This window comes from Aspergillus affinis, assembly GCF_023601865.1.
Source record: "Aspergillus affinis strain CMG 70 chromosome Unknown NODE_125_length_105666_cov_89_023118, whole genome shotgun sequence".
Lineage (NCBI taxonomy): Eukaryota > Fungi > Ascomycota > Eurotiomycetes > Eurotiales > Aspergillaceae > Aspergillus > Aspergillus affinis.
In genome coordinates this window covers 51412-70858 of record NW_026515906.1, presented here as the reverse complement: position 1 = coordinate 70858, position 19447 = coordinate 51412, and the positions used below count along the sequence as shown (strand labels likewise).

At 47.1% G+C, this 19447-nt stretch overlaps 6 protein-coding genes across 6 annotated transcripts; 4 read left to right on the top strand and 2 right to left on the bottom strand.

The window, feature by feature from the left end:
- Positions 1 to 457: 457 nt before the first annotated feature.
- Positions 458 to 1114, top strand: KD926_001288 (uncharacterized protein; the record flags this gene model as incomplete). The annotated part of the gene is made up of 2 exons (XM_053104981.1): positions 458 to 481; positions 548 to 1114. 2 exons carry the CDS (start codon positions 458 to 460, stop codon positions 1112 to 1114), a joined length of 591 nt encoding a protein of 196 aa, XP_052951811.1.
- A 3468-nt stretch (positions 1115 to 4582) lies between these two features.
- Positions 4583 to 8266, top strand: KD926_001287 (putative C6 transcription factor; the record flags this gene model as incomplete). Its single annotated transcript, XM_053104980.1, has 5 exons — positions 4583 to 5248; positions 5435 to 5723; positions 7004 to 7224; positions 7282 to 7970; positions 8023 to 8266. The coding sequence occupies 5 exons, from the start codon at positions 4583 to 4585 to the stop codon at positions 8264 to 8266; spliced, it is 2109 nt and encodes a 702-aa protein (XP_052951810.1).
- Positions 8267 to 11290: 3024 nt separating this feature from the next.
- On the top strand, positions 11291 to 11959 carry KD926_001285 (class I SAM-dependent methyltransferase; the record flags this gene model as incomplete). Its single annotated transcript, XM_053104979.1, has 1 exon — positions 11291 to 11959. The coding sequence occupies one exon, from the start codon at positions 11291 to 11293 to the stop codon at positions 11957 to 11959; it is 669 nt and encodes a 222-aa protein (XP_052951809.1).
- Positions 11960 to 12081: 122 nt separating this feature from the next.
- KD926_001284 (putative 2-heptaprenyl-1) lies at positions 12082 to 13596 on the bottom strand (the record flags this gene model as incomplete). The annotated part of the gene is made up of 2 exons (XM_053104978.1): positions 12082 to 12722; positions 12798 to 13596. The coding sequence occupies 2 exons, from the start codon at positions 13594 to 13596 to the stop codon at positions 12082 to 12084; spliced, it is 1440 nt and encodes a 479-aa protein (XP_052951808.1).
- A 1024-nt stretch (positions 13597 to 14620) lies between these two features.
- On the top strand, positions 14621 to 15458 carry KD926_001283 (GTP cyclohydrolase I; the record flags this gene model as incomplete). The annotated part of the gene is made up of 4 exons (XM_053104977.1): positions 14621 to 14789; positions 14867 to 15162; positions 15223 to 15403; positions 15454 to 15458. 4 exons carry the CDS (start codon positions 14621 to 14623, stop codon positions 15456 to 15458), a joined length of 651 nt encoding a protein of 216 aa, XP_052951807.1.
- Positions 15459 to 16354: 896 nt separating this feature from the next.
- Positions 16355 to 19399, bottom strand: KD926_001282 (aldehyde dehydrogenase; the record flags this gene model as incomplete). The annotated part of the gene is made up of 3 exons (XM_053104976.1): positions 16355 to 17242; positions 17306 to 17739; positions 18565 to 19399. 3 exons carry the CDS (start codon positions 19397 to 19399, stop codon positions 16355 to 16357), a joined length of 2157 nt encoding a protein of 718 aa, XP_052951806.1.
- Positions 19400 to 19447: the final 48 nt, after the last annotated feature.

Sequence of the window (19447 nt, the reverse complement as noted above, 5' to 3'; positions counted from 1 at the left end):
GATTTAATGGGGCGTCAGCCAATAATTTCACGAGATCGAAAATTCTGCTAAGAATTTCGAATATTCGAATATCGAATACGAATAATGGGTCCCTAATTATTTTCGGATTCGAATAAGACCATATAAAGATCTTTTCGAATACGAATAGGAAAAACCCCTATTCGATTCCACCTCTAGGTAGGGAAGTACACGATCAGCTCGAATACAGAAAGTCCATGTCGATAATCGATCGCCATAATGGAGAAGTCTCGCGGCTTGGCTATTGGCGACGTAGTTCGAGTGGAATGTGTTTGAACAGGTCAGGTACCGGGACCATGCAGGCTATTTATTCCCAGCCCAGACTTCATTTGGGGTGTTCAGCGTTTGTTCAACACCGTGCGTCTCTTTCCCGATAAAGACAAGGAGTGGAGCTTCGGTCAGGTCAGGTCTATTGCACTTCTTGCTATTCCTTTGGTAAATGCCTTTGAGTTTTTCTATCCGGGTGAGTTCGAAGTGTATCTGCAATTGAGCTCTTCCAGTACTTGCTGACACATCTCAAGAATCTAAGACTCAAGAAGTGGAGGAGCTTCAGGGCCAAATGTGCTCTGTTTCGGTCGATCTCAGTGAGGACACCTCTGAACTTCCGGCCTACAGCGAGCTCCCCTTACCGGTTTCGCGAGATTTGGCCCGTCGGACCTTCAATGATCATCCTGACTACGAGCTTTACTACGCATCCGGCTCTCTGACCGCTCCCGCTGTAACGCTGGTTCTCTCTGTTGTTTCTCTTTCTCTTTGGTGTCTCATACGGGCGTGCACATTTAACGGCCTGGAAGACCTGGGGTTTTTGCAGATTTCCTTTTACCCTTGGGGCTTAACACCTTTGGTATTGACTTTTTGCATCTTCTATGGTATCCTTTTCTCCTTCATGGTCGCTACTATTGTATCGAAAAAGCGACGTAAGGGAGAGGGTCCTAGCTTGCTTGTGCGATCACTACCTGTGATAAACATCATTTGCTTGACTGGTGCCGCTTTTGTGATGTTTGCCTTTGGGGTTTCCGGGCCTTACCCCGGTTGGACCGCCCTTGGCGTGGCTGGTTTGTACGTCCTTTGCTCATTGTTTGCTTCAGCCCAGTGATTGGCATACAGTAGTTCACCTCGCCAAAGTATAATAGACTCTTGCCTTGGTGATACATTCTAGAAATTGGACTGCCATTGCATTATTTGCAGCAGTTTGCCGAACCTTGGAATTATATTTTTATCCTTCTCGCAGAGTGATGGACGTCCGACGTAGAGACAAATAGGGACTAGGTTATAAATAGACTCAATATCTCTCGGTACTCTCAAGATTGAACGACTTGGCCTCTTGATATCTATAGATCGCCTAATCAGAAGCCACATAGAGCACCGGGCTAGATGAAGTATGATCAATTCGTTAGCATGCATCCGGTGCCCCACAGAGAACATAAGTTTTTCAACTAATTCGGAAATGCTTGTCTGCAAAAAAGAAGAAGAGTATGAAGACGGAAGTTGTAATACAATTGTGAACTGACACTCCGTGGCCCTGGGATCTCTGAGAGTCCCGCGCTCGGAGCCCGCGGACATCGACAAGTATTGGAGATGGGACCAAGGCCTGACTCGGTCGTAATTCCAGCACTTTCATTGGTGCCGATATATAAGACTTTTGTTACTACTAGCCTAGTAGAAATGGCCTACAAGGCTCTGTTAGGACACCGCCAGTTGGTATGATGACGTCAAATCAGGGGCAAACCGGTTTAGAACATCTTCCCGATTGAAGATCAGAAGGAATCCCACCTAAAAAAAATGCTACAAGTGCATAAAAATGATTCGTGCTTCCGGTTGACGCTGAACACCCTGCTTGCCTACACATATATTATCGTTTAGGGGACATGTAATTGTGCTGCCCATTAGTTCTATGCATGATCAATGTTAATCAAGCGGTTCAGGTCACATCCATTAAAAAACAGCAATTTTAGGATTTTATAAATCATATAAATCAACAAGGCTCGGGAATTCAGTTGAAACTCTCTTTCCGAGAGCCAGTTTTCTCGCTACACAGCCTTGTGGCAGTACGATAGGAAGTCAATGCCAAGTGATCGCCTTGTTCCCCTAGGTGGAGCCAGAGTGCGGGCCCTTGATTTTATTAATACCGCACCGATTCGGCTATCGCACTACCTGGACGTATAGTAACTACAAGTTCTAGGGCTCCAGTTAAGTTCGGGTCTTCTTCGCAATCCTCTCCTGAATGTAAGAGATCATCTCATGGTGCCTTAATTTGTTGACATGAGCTTGTTAGGATCGAGGCTGTGAATATTGCGTTCCTACTATAAGAGCACCTATAAGAGCACCTATAAGAGCACCTAAAGCCTCTGTATCAAACACTTATCTCGGGTAAATTAAATCTTCATCTCTATCAACACCCGCAATTATACACTCATCATTCGAACTTTCGAAGACAATGTTCTTATTAGGATCTCCGTATCATGCTGCCCGGTCGCGACGACAAAAGTCCGCGAAGCCGGGAAGGAGGCAGCAGCGTGAAACAGATCTCAATATGACTAAAGCTTCTTCTGGAATGGAATACCAATCTGTTTCTTCAACTGCAAACACTTCCAATTGTGAAAAGTCATGCGCATGTTCATCATCAGATTTCCAAGGAAAGAATGGAACCGACTGTAAGGCTCTTGTGACAGCGGGGTATGGACTACCAACTCACCTACAAAGCAGCAAATGAAACACCAGTCGACTTATCCTTCGACAAAGATGATCCGCCCCCTCCATACCCTGGATCTACTTCCCAAGTGAACTTCGTGCCATCACAACGCAACGCTTTTTAAGGTTGGGCCAACGCTCAGCTTGCAATTTGAGTGTTTAATGCAAGGTACGGATAAGTAATTAAAATATAATGGACTTCAAGAGAAATTTATAATGCTACAACCAAATGGAAATGTATTTATGAATAGCCTATAAAAAAGAGATGGGAGGGTTAGTTCTGGATGACCTGGAGGATGTCCTGTGCGCTTTGTTGCTCTCATAAACGGAAAGCATTTTGGAACTACAAACACTAGAGATATGATAAAAGTTCGACAACAACCGGGCTTTGATTCTAATGTTTTCTCGTAAGGGATATAAAGGCTAAGTCATAAGGGAAAGAGTTGTCTTCCTCCCATTGCATAATGCCATCATAGCCTCCTAGCCCCACTTGGACTCAGTTGTGGCTATGTTATGCGCACACGGCAGAACGCGATGATCTTCCCCCAGGGTATTTTGGACCTTCACATTTCTCCTTTGTTGCCTGTCTACTTTCGTTTTTCCTTGCCTTTCTTATTTTTCGGTTTGCATCTTCTCGTCTACCGTTGACTTCTCCAGAAATGGGGAATCCAATTCTTGCCCACAGTAGCAAAAGTGCTGAGGCAGCATCCAACCCTCCATCATATGCTTCTATAACCGAGCCCATCGATGAATCACCAACGTACCGACGACCAAAAGTATCGCACAGGCTATCTCATGATCGATTTTCTAGTTGATACGAATCCATGGGATTACGTGATCTAGCGGCTTGGCCCGCACACTCGAACCCCTGAGGAACTTACCCCTTGATCTACCCATAGAAGAAGAGATAGAATCGTTATACAAGAGAATTAAGAGCCCTATCATTCAGAAAGCATTCGCTCCTCAGTAGGCTACGTGCGTATAGCCGATACAGTGTCATTCTGCCCTCCTTCCCCTGTGCATTTCATAACACTAGTATTGAGTAAGCGGTGGTTATTGATGAATTTATCACCCACCTGAAGTTTCTGTCCGCAACCGCCAAACTTAGCAACTCCATTACCTAGAGGAACGGAAAAACTCTTCGGAATCCACGATAGTGAGGTCAGGAACTTTGCAGGCCCACATAAGCAAGCGCAGGCAGCTGCTCGCATTCAAGAAAAAAGATGGGCTGTTTATGTGGCCAGAGCTGTGGACCGATTCACTGTCTGGTGGCAGACTTGCCTACCGAGTCTGAATACCAATCGCATCTCAATGCTGAATGGTTCAAGTGAAGCCAAAATAGTATGGACCGCCAATACGATGCCACCACTTGGTCAGATATTCTGAATTTTGGAGCTGTGTTATTTTTTTTTTCTAACTTCCAACTAGATGTTATCATGGTCTGGCATGCGTATATGCTTAACCCGCGTGCCTTTCTCGAGGATTGTTTGCGCCAATGTAAGATGAGCGTCTGGGCAACGGGATTTCCATGGGATGTAATCAACGCCTCCATCGATGATGAGACGCTTAACTTCTGGCCGGGCAGCGAAGCGAGAATAAATTTCGAGACAAAAACTGGTCATTCCTGGGAAAATGTTCACGACGGCCCCACAAAATCTCTACTTTGCTTCGGTTGTAAGCAGGAGATCCTTGCTCCCTGGACGGAAGGATCCATTAAATGTGTTATAGATGTCGCTTTCGCACACTGCATTGGATATGGGGACAAATCTTTGCGGGTTTCGTGCCCATCATGTCAATTCAAAACCACACATGACTGTATCGGGTACAAAAGTTTCGCAGTGATGTGCAGAAGTTGTTGAAAGATGATTTGCCTATGCCGGGCACGCTTTTGTCGCAGAATGGCACTCCCGCTGACTATGAAAATGGAGATAACGTGTCATTCCAAAACCGGCTTATCAAGGAAGGCATCAGAAGCCAGCTCCTGCAGCTAAAAGATTTCACTGAAAATGAAAGCACCACCATTGAAACCATACGCGACTACCTTGAGAATTTCTTGAGGAGTCGTTCATTAATACGTCGCGTGAGCAAAACAAAACTGGCTTCCGGGAATTCAAGCATGCCAGAGCGAATTTCTCTTCGCAATATGCTCTCCAGTTATTGGGACAACTCATCCCCCTTCGCCATCGACTTGATGGGGGCGGTCATACGGCAAGGGACTTTTGTGGACAAGATGGACAAGCTCGGTTGGCTACGTTCGCCAAATTTGAGATCCACCATGGGTCACTTTATTAGCAAATATGGAGTGTTCTTCCAAATGATAGCCAAGAACAAAGGCCATGCTGTTGTGCCCACTCTCGATGTAGACCTGATTTGGCACACGCACCAGCTTTCTCCCGCCCGTTATTACACGTTCTCGAGTGCGCAAACGGGGGGCATATTTATCAATCATGACGACAAAATCGACGAGATAAAGCTCAACGATGCCTTTGCATGGACCACAAGACAATACCAAGTATCTGCTGGTATTGTGAGGCGGTGCGTGAGTCCAACAATCAGGGACTTGGCAGGTTGATTACGCCGTCCGCCCTACATACCAAAGCCAACGCTGCTCTTCTTCACGCCAATGCCCATAAGACCAATGATGGGGGTGAAAAAAAAGGCCCGCATATTTCTTCCCACAATGCAGTTCGCATCTTGGCCCATGGTGGATCCAAAGACAATGCAGACCAAAACTGCCCAGCTTGAATCGTGCTGGGAGAAAGCGCAGCGACGGTCATATAGCCGCAGTGACAGCAGAGAGTACTGTAATGTCCACGAAGACCTGTCAAGGAAGGCTTTTTACGGCCCCTACGCTCGCGATCCAGGAATTCACCGTGAGATATACCCTTCCAATCCAACCTATGTGAAAATCACCGCAGGTATGGTTGGAAACTGCATCAGCGGAACACAGGGTGTCGGTCTTGCACAAGGTGCATGTGTGAGTGGCACCATGTCCGCCCAGACAAGAGGGAAAGGTAAGAGCTTCTGCGCTAGCATGGCAGGTTGTGGTACGAGTCTCTAGCCAGTCAGCGAATGTATGTGCGCTGCAATACCGAACCTAGTATCCTCCAGGTCAATAGGAAAACTCACTGGGCAATATATATAGATGAGTGTTAGACGCACGAATAACATACTTTCCTTGTGTAACTCTTCTTAAGTGGAGACCCGAATAATAAATTATCAGCTGTTACCCACCTCCACCCCAAACTAACTAGTTAACTAATTAGTTAGTTAGTTAGTTATCCCCGCTTAGTCAGCGGACGATAGAGACTCCCGCTCTCGTCTCGTTTCTCTTCTCTCGTCTCTCCTCTCTCCTCTGCCACCAGGCTACAATCAACCAGTCCAGGAACAAAGTGTCCGTCTTTGTACCTCTCTGTGGTCTGCAGCCGTCACCAAACAGGCTCCCGGTCTCTTGTCATGTCTGACTCGAATTCCATTGACAAGACTACTAAGCCTAAACGAGTAATTCGTCGCCGTCGAAAATGTCGCGCCTGCGATTCCTGCTTTAAAAAGAAGGTAACGACTTCCTTTCGTCTTAATGAATCTGTATGCAATCGAGGCGTGTGAATGACCCGTTTATGGATATACAGATTCAATGTGATCGAGCCTCTCCGAAATGCAATTGGTGTTATCATCATAATATCGCCTGTACGTTTACGCGCAATGCGGAGCGTTTCAAAGATCAGCAATTGCACCATACCAAGTAAGTTATTGTCGTGTTGATCTTGAACGAACAAGGAGTGCTTAGTGGCAATAAGCTCTGAGCCTACGCGTTTACCCTCTCGATCACCTCCACGGGAATATTTGCTTCTCGACCTTGATGGTATGTATGACATGGCCAACCAATCTCTCCTCCCTATAAATCGAATCCAATTTCGACGCTAGCAGAATGCAGTCTCTCATAAGTCCAGTTCAGGTGGGCCCTCCCCTGCATTTGCTCCCAGACCCACAGATAGACCTCATAATCCGAGGTTAACCCTTGGTAACATCTGCGCATTCAACGGGCTGCCGTTTTTTTCTCTTAGTGGCAGAGAATGGATCAAGGGGCAAACTGGGGAAGACGTTCACCTAAGCCAATTTTCACCGGATTGGAATCGCACGTCTTTTGCAAGTGGGTCGGTGACCACTACTGGATCCACATCTCACCGTCCAGTGCCTCTTCCAAGCAAGTCATTGCTATATAGAGTTGTGAGCTCTTATACATCCTCTGTATTCAGTCATATATTTCCCTTCATAACACCTTCGCTTTTCGAAGATACTATCCGCGCAGCCTATCATCAAGAGTTGTCTCCTACATCTCCCAGTGATATCAGCGCTAGAGCATGCGTGATGGCATTTCTTGCCATGGGGTCAATGTTTTGCAATTCTTCGGATATGGGTCAAATGGCCGAGTTTGCGTCTGAGGCGTATTACTTGCTGCCCAAAGTTCTCAGTGACTCTGTCACCCTGGACGGCCTGCAAACACTTCTAATACTGGTGAAATTTCCCTAGTCGTGTAGATAAGTTCTCTACTGCTAATGACTCTCATAACAGTGCATCCACAGCCAAGCTATAGTTGGCGACCTGTTTACCCAGGAGCTTCTCATAGCCGCAGCAACTAGATTTACCTTTCATCTCGAAGGAAATATAATTCCCACCCATATGGATGCGCCGTCATTACCACTGCAGCGACACATCCGCACGCTGTTCTGGCTATGCTATATCGTGGACCATGAACATAGCCTGCGGAGCGGTCTACCTCCAAACTTCAACGACGCTCACTGTGATCTCTCTGTTCCGGACTGCTATGGTGATTCGTCTACCCCTAGCACCTGTTCGCCTCTATTTCTCCCATTTATCCGTCTCTCAATCGTCCAGTCGGAAATATACCGTCGCCTGTATGCTGTTTCCGCACTTCGACAAACCGATGCCCAGCTACTCCGCACAATCCGAGACCTGGATGAGCTGTTAGAGAACTGGAAGCTTTCGATCCCAGTCGAAAACAGACCCACATTCACCGATCGACCCTCTGACGCGGGAAGCATGCCATCGTCCATCATGCAACTACAATATCACTACTGCATGGCCACTATCCACCAAGCAAGCGGTCGCTGTAGCTCCTGGGCCCAGAACCAGAATACCCACGGCCCGGGCTCCAGCCTGGCAATCAGCGTCGAAGCTAGCCGATCGCTTTTGCGAAAGTTTTCCGAGTCCGAGCTCGAGTTCCATCGCTATAACTTGCTGTAAGCCTGAGCTGATCGCTCTGTGATGAGGGTTTATATGCTGATTCCGTAGGTTCTGTCTCCCGTATTTCACCGCTGTCATGATTCATATTTTCTGCAATTTTCTTCTTCACCCGCTTGACCCGGGCTGTCAGGCAGATTTGGATATTATAGAGAAAGTCCCGCATCGCATTACGGCATATTTGTGGCCGGAAGCACCTGTTGCATTTCGAATGCAGGTGGAATTTGTGAAGGAGTTGAGTGGCGAGTTGAAGCGTCTTGCACATAGTGCGCTTCGGAAGGCTTTGAATGGTTGAATGCTGTATGAAAAAGTAGTGTACACAAATTATATCAGCACCCGTAGTTATACAAAGTTACACAAAACCCAGCGACATAAGCCCTTTTCTACTTCACACCGAACAGGGAAGGCATGTACGTCTCCCAGGAGGTGAATAGTCTCTGGCATATTTACCTACGAGTATTATGTAGTCTTCTAGCTATCCCAATGATCCCTCGTGTTGCCCGACCTACGAAGAGCAACCCTACGAATCCCAAGCCTACATTCAGATCCTTCGCAGCAATGGACGTGTTCCGAGACAATTTCGCGGCAGAGATAATTTTCCTGCAGATCGATGACTCTTTCGGGCTCGAGAGCTGTTTCTGCGTATGCGAGAGGCATATTCACTCTCAACGCGCACCTCATCACCAGGAACTTGATCGTGCTTAATCGTATCACTACCTTGAGCCGATTCCGGCGGCTAATCCGAGATATGAAGACCCTGAAACCATCACCCAAATTCCGACCCTCGCACGTTACGAGGAGATGTTTCCGACAGGCGTTCCGATACAGGAACCGGTTCTCACGACCTCTGCAGAAATGCTCAGATTGATAAGAATAGTCGCCAATTTGGAGCGCTTAGCCCGTGCGTGAATAAATATCATGTACAGCAACTGGTATGGTGGCGTACTAAATAGGTCGGGGAGTGATACAAATTTTGTACTAGATGGCATGAACAGCGATAAATGTATATTTTAGCCACGGAGAGGAAATTCATCATCCAAATGCCAGTTGGACTAGAAGCCCCCTTCACAGATACAGCAACCATTCACAACTACTCATCAGAATTATCCAGTCTTCTAGATCTGATCGATGATTTACTTGTCAAGAAAGTGAAAGATAGAAGCGACAGAATAACGCAAATAGATGCTATAGAAATGGTCAGCTTCAAGGGACCGAGCCACGAGATCTAATATCAATTATACCGAGAACCAAGTTCATATAGTAATACCCCACCGTATCTGCCAACGCACCGGAGAGAAGCGGTCCGACAAGTAGACCCATTGTGAAACTGACATTGGAAAGAGAGTAGCTACGCGAGTATCCGCCATTAGGGCCGAAAATACCGGGGTGCTTGGATTCTAAGTCATCGACCGTGCCTATTATCGGTGGAGGTAAAATTAGTTTTATAGGGTTGCTATTTGTGTCATGACGGCAAGATAAGGAACTTACAAGTGATTTCGATCGTGCCGACACTTGTCAAAAGGTTCTGAACACAGCCAATGGCGACGATGGTGATAATGTATATTATCTTGGCGTTTTTCTCAGATCCAATCCATGGGTAGTAGTCCAGTTTATCGGCCGATCCTAACAGCCACAGTAAAGGTGCTAGGAGCATGAAACCCAGAGATGTTGGGATTCTAGTTCCAATTATATCTCGCAGCCAGCCAAACAGCGGACTCAATAGCATAGTGGGCACCTGAAGACCCAAAAACAATAAACCTGTCGGTAAACTGCCCCATCCAAAGGCCTGCTTGACATGCGTTGGAAGCGTGGTATTGTAACCGGCAATGAGGGATGAATGTGCCATGTAGCATAGCAAGCCGACAACTACCCTGGACTGACTGAGTATGATCCGGTAGAAGGAAACGGCCGACATGTGCATATTCTTGGTGAGCAGTGGGCTCTGTTCATCAGCATGCTCTAGTCCCTCGTTGTTATTTCTTTCTTCTGTGCGGATGCTATGATGCACATCGCTGTCATCGTGATACATCTGCTTCTTTCGTGGATTTTCAATCATCAATACTCTCATGATGATATCTAGCAGAAGTACGACCAGAACAACTGACCAGGTAGCCCAATACCCAGCCAGCTCGAGCAGCAAACCGGCGATTGCCGGACCCGACAGAGCACCGACACTCACGAAACTATTCACGAGGCCAAACATCTTTCCCATATTTTCGGCCTGTATTGTGTCTCTGAGGGTGGCATAGCCGACGATCCAGGCTGTTACGCCACCTATAGCTTGTAGTGTTCGGCCGATGAAGACACCAGGCACTTTTGAGAAAAGATTTAGTATGTAATATAGCCTTCCGCTATACTAGATGATTGTATCAACTCACATCTGGTGGATATAGCTAGGACGAGTGTCCCGACAAAGGCAGTGCCCAGTCCAAGTATCAGAGGCAGGAATCGAGATCCAAGTCGGTCGGCCGAGTAACCTACTAGAACCCCGGCTACCACTGCCACCGCACCATATAAGGTGAGGACCTGATAGGTAAGGCGTTGGATCGCAGCGGGATCGACATTGTTGCGTTCCTCAAGGATGTAGGGTAATATTGGCACGATAAAGCCATAGAGAAACGTTTCTATGAAAGAGAGTCAGAATATGTACGTTCTTAGTGAAATAAATTTGCCAAGGAGACAGAAAGGTAGGTCTCGAGGCCTTGAGGAACGGCTGCTGATAGTTAAGAGAGACAGGATGAGAGCCTTGCCAGCAAATAGCGCGATGATGATACAGGTAATTATGAATGCCGACGATGACCTCCACCTATATCCCCAGGGCATCTGAATAATGTGATGAGAAGGCATTGAGACAAAGTTGCTGAAAAGTCTGGCGCAAAGTGGGTTTGAAACGAACCACCAGACAGAATCTGTCTCGGGTAGTCATGGATGATCCAAATGGTGACCCAAAAACACAAACCGGCAAGGGATATGATGTCTTTAATCTCAGGGGATTACGTGGCCTGTCAATATGTATGGTCTAATTTTGATCATGGCCGATGCTTACGCTGCGTTACAGGTCAGTACCTACAGATGTAAATGATTTTTGAGATGTTGTGATAATAGTGGGACTGTCCTATGTTCATCGGAGAAAAGCCGGACTGGCGAAAATATCTTGCGCTGAATTAGTGGGTACAAAATGCTGGTGTAACAACGTAGCCTATTCAATGAGTAGCTACCTGTTTTAAAGTTGAAAGAAGCCGACTTGAGTACGACTCCTAAGAGCTTTTGTGACTATACCATCAATCGCCTTTCCTGCCGTAAAAAAAATCACAATAACATGGCCGCCGAAGCAGAGCTAATGTTCGATGATATCGCAAAAAACTACGAAGCAACCTTTGCTGAAGACCCCAGCTTGCACCAAGTGATTGACCAAGTCCTGAGCCTTCTCAAACCAGAGTCTCAAGTCCTCGATGTAGGATGTGGAACAGGAAAGCCAGTATCCCATCGGCTCGCTCAGGCTGGCCACCATGTCACCGGAATCGACATCGCCCAGAACATGCTTGATATTGCCACCAACCAGGTAAAAGCGCAGTTTGTCAAGTCTGACATGACCCAGTACGAGCCAGCGAAACGCTTCGACGTTATATTCGCCATCTTCTCGCTGTTTAACATGTCGCGAGCCCAGGCGCAATCTATGGTGGCTAAGTTCCACGACTGGCTGAACCCACACGGTCGACTTGTTCTGGCTACTATCCCCAGCGAGTGCCTATTTCAGGACCCGAGTGCCTATGACGAGTCCGGGGAATGGGCTGACAAGAAATCGATGTATTTTATGGGACATAATTTCTACGGGTCCGCAGCGACAAAGAGCGGTTGGATGAACTTGTTCGCTGAAATTGGATTCGAGATGGAGGATCATTTCTCGTATCATTTCGCGCCGCCGACCTTGGATGCGCATAAGATGGATCCTGATCATTTGTATTTTATCGTTCGTCGAAGATGCTGAGAGTGTCTTAAAAGGAGCGCTTGAGGGCATTTTTCACCTATCACGCAAGATATTGGTCGCGTAGCTCTACGAAGATTAATGATAAACTTCAATAAAACCACATTACTAGGCTTAAATATAATTTAATTTTCCTCACTCGGTCTGGCCACCAAAAGAGCCACCTGATCTCCAATAGCATGAGGACGATCCAGGAAATGGAACTTCAGTCGAGGAATCAGAGCCTCCTTCATTCCATCAAAGTTGCTATCCTCAAGACACCATAGTCCCGCAATCACTTCCGCCGCTTTCTCGCATCGCTCCGATAGCTCCTGCTCTTTGAACTCGCAGTACGCATCAACTCGATGGAAGGTAATGTCTCCGAAGCCACACTCAGCGAACACCTCGACTGCCTTGTGCAGCAGGTATCCCTGGTGGTTGGGGAGAGGGTTCGACGCACTAACAGGCGCGCAGACGGTGTTCATCAAATCGATGATTTCATTATCCGGTGCCCCTTGAACGATCACGATGCGGGAAAATGGTGCAGAGCGGTCCGTGACTCGTACTATTTCGCGGAGTGACCTCTCCAAGTCCTCAACGTAGTGCATAACCCACATGGCTACTACGGCGTCGAAGTGACCATCTGGATAAGGTATGTTCTCGGCAGACCCTTGGGCGATCTCTACGCCGCGGTCGCGAGCATTAGCCGCTTGGATGCTGTTGCGGTCGGCGTTGGGCTCGATCGAGTAGGCTTTTCCGGTTCGAGCAGCAACTTCGATTGGCAGTCCTAGGATAAATGAAGGGATGAGATTCTTGGACCTCACGGAGGTAAGGGTAAGGGGTCAAAGAATGCGCCTCTTACTTCCATATCCACTTCCAACGTCTAATACTCGTTGGTTATTTTCTAGCACCTGTAGAACGAAGCCAAACTCATCGCGAACCAACCGCTCCACAAACGGTTTCCAGGCTGCCTCGCTAAGTGGAATAGGGCCTCGATACTTATCGGGAAGAGGATACGGCCCTAAAACTGAATGCTTCTCGGATTTATGGAAGCACATAAGGCAATGCGGGTCTGAATGACGGCTCTCTCCGCCCGGAAGCTGGAAATCTGCTTGATTATCGAAAACCAATCCGGCTTTAGCGAAAACGGAAATCCAAGCCCCAGAGGAAAGCAGGGTGGATTGAACAACATCGCCCTTCCGGTGCAGAGGATATTGGCGAACATAATACTCCGTCTGGTTATGAGATATGCCAACGGCTAAGTGCTCGGCTGGGGATGTAACCAACAGAATTGAGCCACCAGGCTTTAACCAATCGCCCATCTTGAAAACCAGGGAGCATATCTGTGCCCGACTCAGCTGGTCGATAGATAAGATGACTAGGATACTATCGAAAGTCTGCTGCGGCATGTATTCTATCTCGCTGACTGGGTCGAAGTGTCCGGGAATTTGGCTCTTCACGAGGCCGATTGTTTTATGGCATCTGTCAATGCCATAGATTTGATGACCGGCAGAAGAAAGTCGGAGGAGCACAGGCAGTGATGCCAGACAGCCAACCGAAAGAACTGTTGATTCTGAAGAAAGGCTTTGAATAAAACTCTCGATAAGTTTTTTAACACTTTGATTCTCCATTATTCCAAGTGGATCGGAAGTGCTATCCATATTGGAGCCCATGCTGAGTGGCAGTAGTCAAAAAGTGAGAGCAAACTGAGAGCAAACTGACAAAGTATGAACTGTTCACTGTGGGATAGTATCTGAGAATGATACAAGAGTTAAGGCTGGAGTAACGAAACTAGTATTGAGCTCTAATGACCTATTAACCAATATAATTGCTTTTCATATTACGCATGCCATAATCTTGCTTTAGTATTTGCCAGGGTCGAAATGAGGTTCTCCAGAACAATGTTCTCGAGAGAATTGCCAGACTAGATTACAAGCAGCAGGGCAAATTCAGTAGATTCAAATTGATGATTGCCGACAGGGCGTCAAAATTTCACAATGGTTCGAAATCTGTCCGTGGTTGACTATTAGTGGCTGCCTCGAAAGTCTCCTCTGCAACGCGATACCCCCGCCTACAGTTCAGAGTTCCGTCTAGTAACATGACTCACATTCATGAACCGCTGACTATAGTCTTCAGAGTCTGTACTACATCGTCGGTACTGGCATGTGATCAAGCTCTGACTGTTCGGACGACATACACGATCTGCTTCGGCTCGGTCCTAAGTAATAGTTAACTAACAAAAGGAAATCGATACAACACCCCGGCTGCATGAATCCTATATAATAGTGAACTGATTATTCTTTACTGAGCTGAAACCTAGCTTTACGTCTGTACTCGACATGAGTCTACAGGGGATTAATAGACACGATTCTAGCCATGTAGAACGAGCATCCTCCTAGTCACTAAGTGACTCGGCTTGGAATCAAGGAACAAAGTTCATTAAGGCGTAGTAAGATGACAATTGTACTGTACATCGGCCAATTTCAGGTTTACACTTCGGGGGTAAGGCACGTCATCCTACTATGTCCGTGAACCATTTAACCCCGGTGTTCCATTTAATTAAACATGAGTCTGGTTCATGGTCGTGATGTTACTACATTGTTTCTTTTTCGTTCATTTTTTTTTGAATTACTCATTGAATCTCTAAGAGTTAGAATGGGCTCGTTATCGGTCGACTTGATAGACATGGAAGCCACCACCAACCCGGTGGAGAAGATGAAGCGTAATGGGGCTTTATCCGAGGGCTCCAATGGTATCACGCCACTGGACCTGAATCTCTCTCTCAATGGGACAAAGGGTTCTACCGACAATGGGATCTTCACCTCCCGCAAAATCTCCCCTTCGCTTGTAGAAGGTAGGTTAAAAAGGCATTGAAGATATTGGTATGTCGAAACACGATGGGGCCTAGACTAACACACCCGTCAATGAAAGACCCAAATGTGCCCTCTCACAAGCCCAACGACGGTGCCGAGGTTGACACAAGGATTGCCACCGCAGTACGAACAATCCTAGAATGTCTCGGTGAGGATCCCAGTCGAGACGGGCTCCTTCGGACCCCTCAACGCTACGCCAAAGCCTTGAAGTTCTTCACCCAGGGCTACAAGATTAGCCCCTTGGATGTTGTAAACGACGCAGTTTTCGACGTTAACCACACCGAGCTCGTCTTGGTCAAAGACATGGAGATCTCCAGTCTATGTGAGCACCATCTGGTGCCGTTTATGGGTAAAGTAAGTTTATCTTACCTGCGTTTGGCCACCAGCCGGGTACTAACTTACTATACTTCGAAGATTCACATCGGCTACATTCCCCGAGGTCGAGTTATTGGTCTATCTAAGCTCGCGCGCATTGCTGAAGTCTACGCTCGTCGGCTTCAGGTTCAAGAGCGGCTTACGCAGCAGGTCGCAAGGGCTGTTGATGAGGTCCTGAGTCCGCAAGGCGTGGCGGTGGTGGTCGAATGTGCTCATATGTGTATGTCGATGAGGGGGGTACAGAAGCCCGGTGCTGTGACTGTAACACAGTGTAAGTTGGGTGTATTTCTGGATGATGCAAGGCTTGATGAGAGGTTTCATCTGTTGCTGGGCATGGGTAAGAGATGGCAATGAGGGGATATATTTGGGTTTAGAAATCTCTAATACACCATGGCCACCTTATGATGGCTATACTATAAATCGGTTTGAATTGACTCTGTCACTGTAAAGCAGTCATACTACATACGATCAGTGAACTGTTCAAATAAAACTTCCCGAATACTTTTGGAAGGGGTGGGGAAGTATTAGAAATACCACTCACCCAGTGAATGTGTTGAAGAGCTTATAGGATTAAATCAATTGGATTGAGTCCTACGACAAGGGGCCTGTACACCTAGCCCTGGTTACTACAAGCAGCCGTAGCCAGAAAACGATCCCTGACGCCAACTATCCTTTGTCTCACTCCATTTCTAACCAAATAAAAAGCCGCCGGATTGAGTTTGTTATGTGGAGGAATTTACTACTCTTATGAACATGATCAGGAATCCTCCGTAACCTGCGCGCAAGGAGACCTGAAGTTACTATCGTATACAAAAGATGTCGTTTTGGTTACATAGCAATTTCCTATATCATAGGGTACTCACGGAGCCTGATTTTCAATTGTCCAAGTGTACACATGCAGAAGTGACGTAAATCAGGGCTAAGATAAACTGTTCCTGCGGTGGATGATGACAGAGAGTGCATAAACTATGACATTTCTTTATCTCTCAAAAGTCAGCAGAGATGTAAGCCTCCCTTTGCATTTCTCAGGACTTTATTTTGTGAGCACCTGTATCTGACCGCGAATTCGTATCTGAAGAGCAAATATGCTTGCGTAGTTAATCCTGAGATGGCTAGGTAATCTTTGAAGAAGGAGAAAGAACCACAAGCGACACCTAGCAAGTCACTAGACCTAGGAATTAACACGCATGAGAATTGTTTTTGTCTCGAGGAAACTTTCCAGGCTATCCATGTATCCTTCTCGACCAAGTCCACTTCTCTTCCAGCCACCAAATGGCATATCCGAGGCCAATGTTGGACTGGTACAATTGATCGCCACCGTCCCAGCGTCCAGCTGCCTCGCAACACGCATTGCCCTATCGATATCCCTAGTAAATACTGACGAGTAAAGACCAAGTTCATTTTGATTAGCACGTGAAATCGCTTCGGTCTCGGACTTGAAGCGGTTAATCACGACCACTGGACCAAAGACTTCCTCCTGCATCAGTGGAGAGCTTTCGGGAACATTCTCGAAGATGGTCGGCTGGACAAAAAGTCCAGGCCCAACATTTCCGCCAGATATAAACATGCCATCTCGACTCCCGATATTAATGTATGATTCGATTCGATCTCGTTGGGTAGAATCGATCTGAGGCCCTTGCGAGGTATCGCCGTCAAGCGGGTTGCCCATCCGAGAAGAAGTGAAGGCCTCCTTGAACAAGGCAATGAACTCCTCCCCAAGGGAGTCTTCGACGTAGATCCGAGAATTTGCTATACAGGTCTGCCCGCTCTGAAATGTCAAACTTGCTGCCGTTTGCTCCGCCGCGGCTTGGAGATCTGCATCGTGAAATATCAATGCCGGTGACTTGCCCCCGAGCTCTAAGTGCAGGTGTTTCATGTTGGAACTCGCCGCTGCCATTTGAATTTTTTGTCCTGTGAGAGAAGACCCAGTGAAGCTTAAACAGCGCACATCCATATGTGACGCCAGGGCACTGCCGGCCGGCGTTCCAAATCCCGATATCATGTTCAATACGCCAGGCGGAAATCCTGCTTTATCTACCAGGGTAGCTAAATATAACGCCTAGTGGAATTATTGTCAATATCATAGTGCTCTAAGTATCAAAGGGGTGGCGAGATAGCTTACTGATAGTGGAGCCTTCTCACTACTCTTGTGCACGACTGTATTCCCTGCCGCCAGCGCCGGCGCCACCTTGTATGCAAACAGAAGGATCGGGAGATTCCAAGGTGTGATGCAAGCCACGACTCCGAATGGCTGCTTTACGGAAACATTGACATGATCAGGAGTATTAAGGCTCGCTGTTCCTTGGGCATTCCATCCTGCCTCGGCGAAATATCGGAAGAATGATGCCGCGGCCTGGGCCTCGAAGAACTGGCTTACCGGCTTTCCCGAAGCAATAGCCTCGATAGTTTTCAGCTCCTCTTGAGATTCTTCGATGAGGTCGGCGAAACTGCGGAGGCAGACTCCTCGTTCGCCCGGACTTAGCTTTTTCCAGGTAGCAGAGGCGGATTTCGCTGCAGCGACTGCATTATCAACGTCGGTTTCAATTGCCTCGTAAACTGCAAATATTAGTGACATTTGCTATATACGAAGTGCAAGTCTCAAGGAGAATATTTTGGTAACCTTGGGTAATTTCCTCTTCTGTTGTCGGATTGCGTACCGAGAATTGTTTTCCTGAGTCGGAAGGACAGAACTGCAGGTGCTGCGTTTTAGAACATTCTTGCTTTCACATTAATGTATGCGTTATGTTTTACCTTTCCATTAATAAACAACCTCGTTTCGAATGGTTTTAGTATTGACATTTTGCTGTTTGTTTTTAATGTCAATCTTGCAATGTTGAAGCTAATTGTAGGGCGATTTAAATCTACCTTATTCTGAGCTACTAGTTAGGAGGCTCACGGTGGGCCTTTCCCAGTATTCTGAACTAATTGCAAGAAATACCCCGAATGGTTTACAGTCCTTCATGTTCGTGATTTTTAGGTGGGTACTAGTGCTGATCTTGTGCCCAGCATGCTGTTTGTTTAAAGGATTATGTTTATTCTGCCACCAAAAGGTTAATTGCCACAGCGAGGCAATTTTTTCGGTGATTCTAGATTTTTCCATTCCTTTCGAGATGGCCGCAATGCAGATGTATCTCGGAGTAAAATGGGTTACACGTCATACATAAAGGTAGCACATGCATGTTTGCTAGAATGTAGAATGCTGACAGTATTCCTCAAGTTACCACTCGAGGGTTTAATCGAGACATTCACGAAATTAGTTAATTTTTCAACTGGATTTTCTGCCAATTAAACTGTATCAACAATGAGTATTTCCCTCTTCTTCGGTCTCATTTTGTTCATTTCGCCCCAATTATCCAAACACTAAAGCTCTAACCTCAATACTCTCCCTCCCCGAAGCCCCAACCGGAGTCCTCGGATCATCAAACGCAGAATGAGGCACCTGCATCGCCACGTCCTCATTTGAATCATTACACTTCAACAGCAAACACTCATTCGTCTGCATTCCAGACCAGTACATCCACCTCTGGCTCGGACTAAATGCCACCCCAACGATCTCGCCCGTGCGATGCGGCAACCGGAACTCAATAGGAACCAACTCCCCGGGCTTAACTGAAGACCCGCTCGCAAACGCCAGCGGACAAGATTGCACAGGCCCCTTCAGTGGCTTCCAGACGTTGACGATGCGATAGCGTCCACGGAACAAGCTCTCGGCTTCTTCCGGGTCGGGAACAGACAGTCGCACGCGGGCAGCGGCTGCTCGCGCCGTCTGATCTGCATGGGCTGTATGCAGCGGCTTGCTGGCTGTATTGTCTCTGTCTTTGTGTTCCATGCGGATGACGTGGTCGAAGATAATGACCCGGTGGACTCCAGGGATATGTTCGAGTAGGAGCCGTTCGACCTCGGTGTAGAAGTCGCGTTTTACGGCTTCGTCAGAGAGAAATGTTTCGTATGGGGTATTTGATAGCACGTTAAAGAGGGCTTGAAAGGCATCTTTGTCAAGGTTATACTCGCTCTCATTTCCGCGAATGTCATGTAGTTGAACTTGGAGCGCTGGTTGCCCATAGTTCAATGCTGGAACACCCTCTGGTGGATCCCCGGCATACTGAAATGGCTGGGACCCATCTGCAGGCGGCTCATAAAAGTTAAGCTCCACTTGAACACCGCCTCGAGGAGCAATGCTAGTTGCATCATATGGGTTATCGCCGGTGCTCGACATTACGACAATATATTATTAGTCTGCGTTGGACCGTTGACTCTAGGCCGT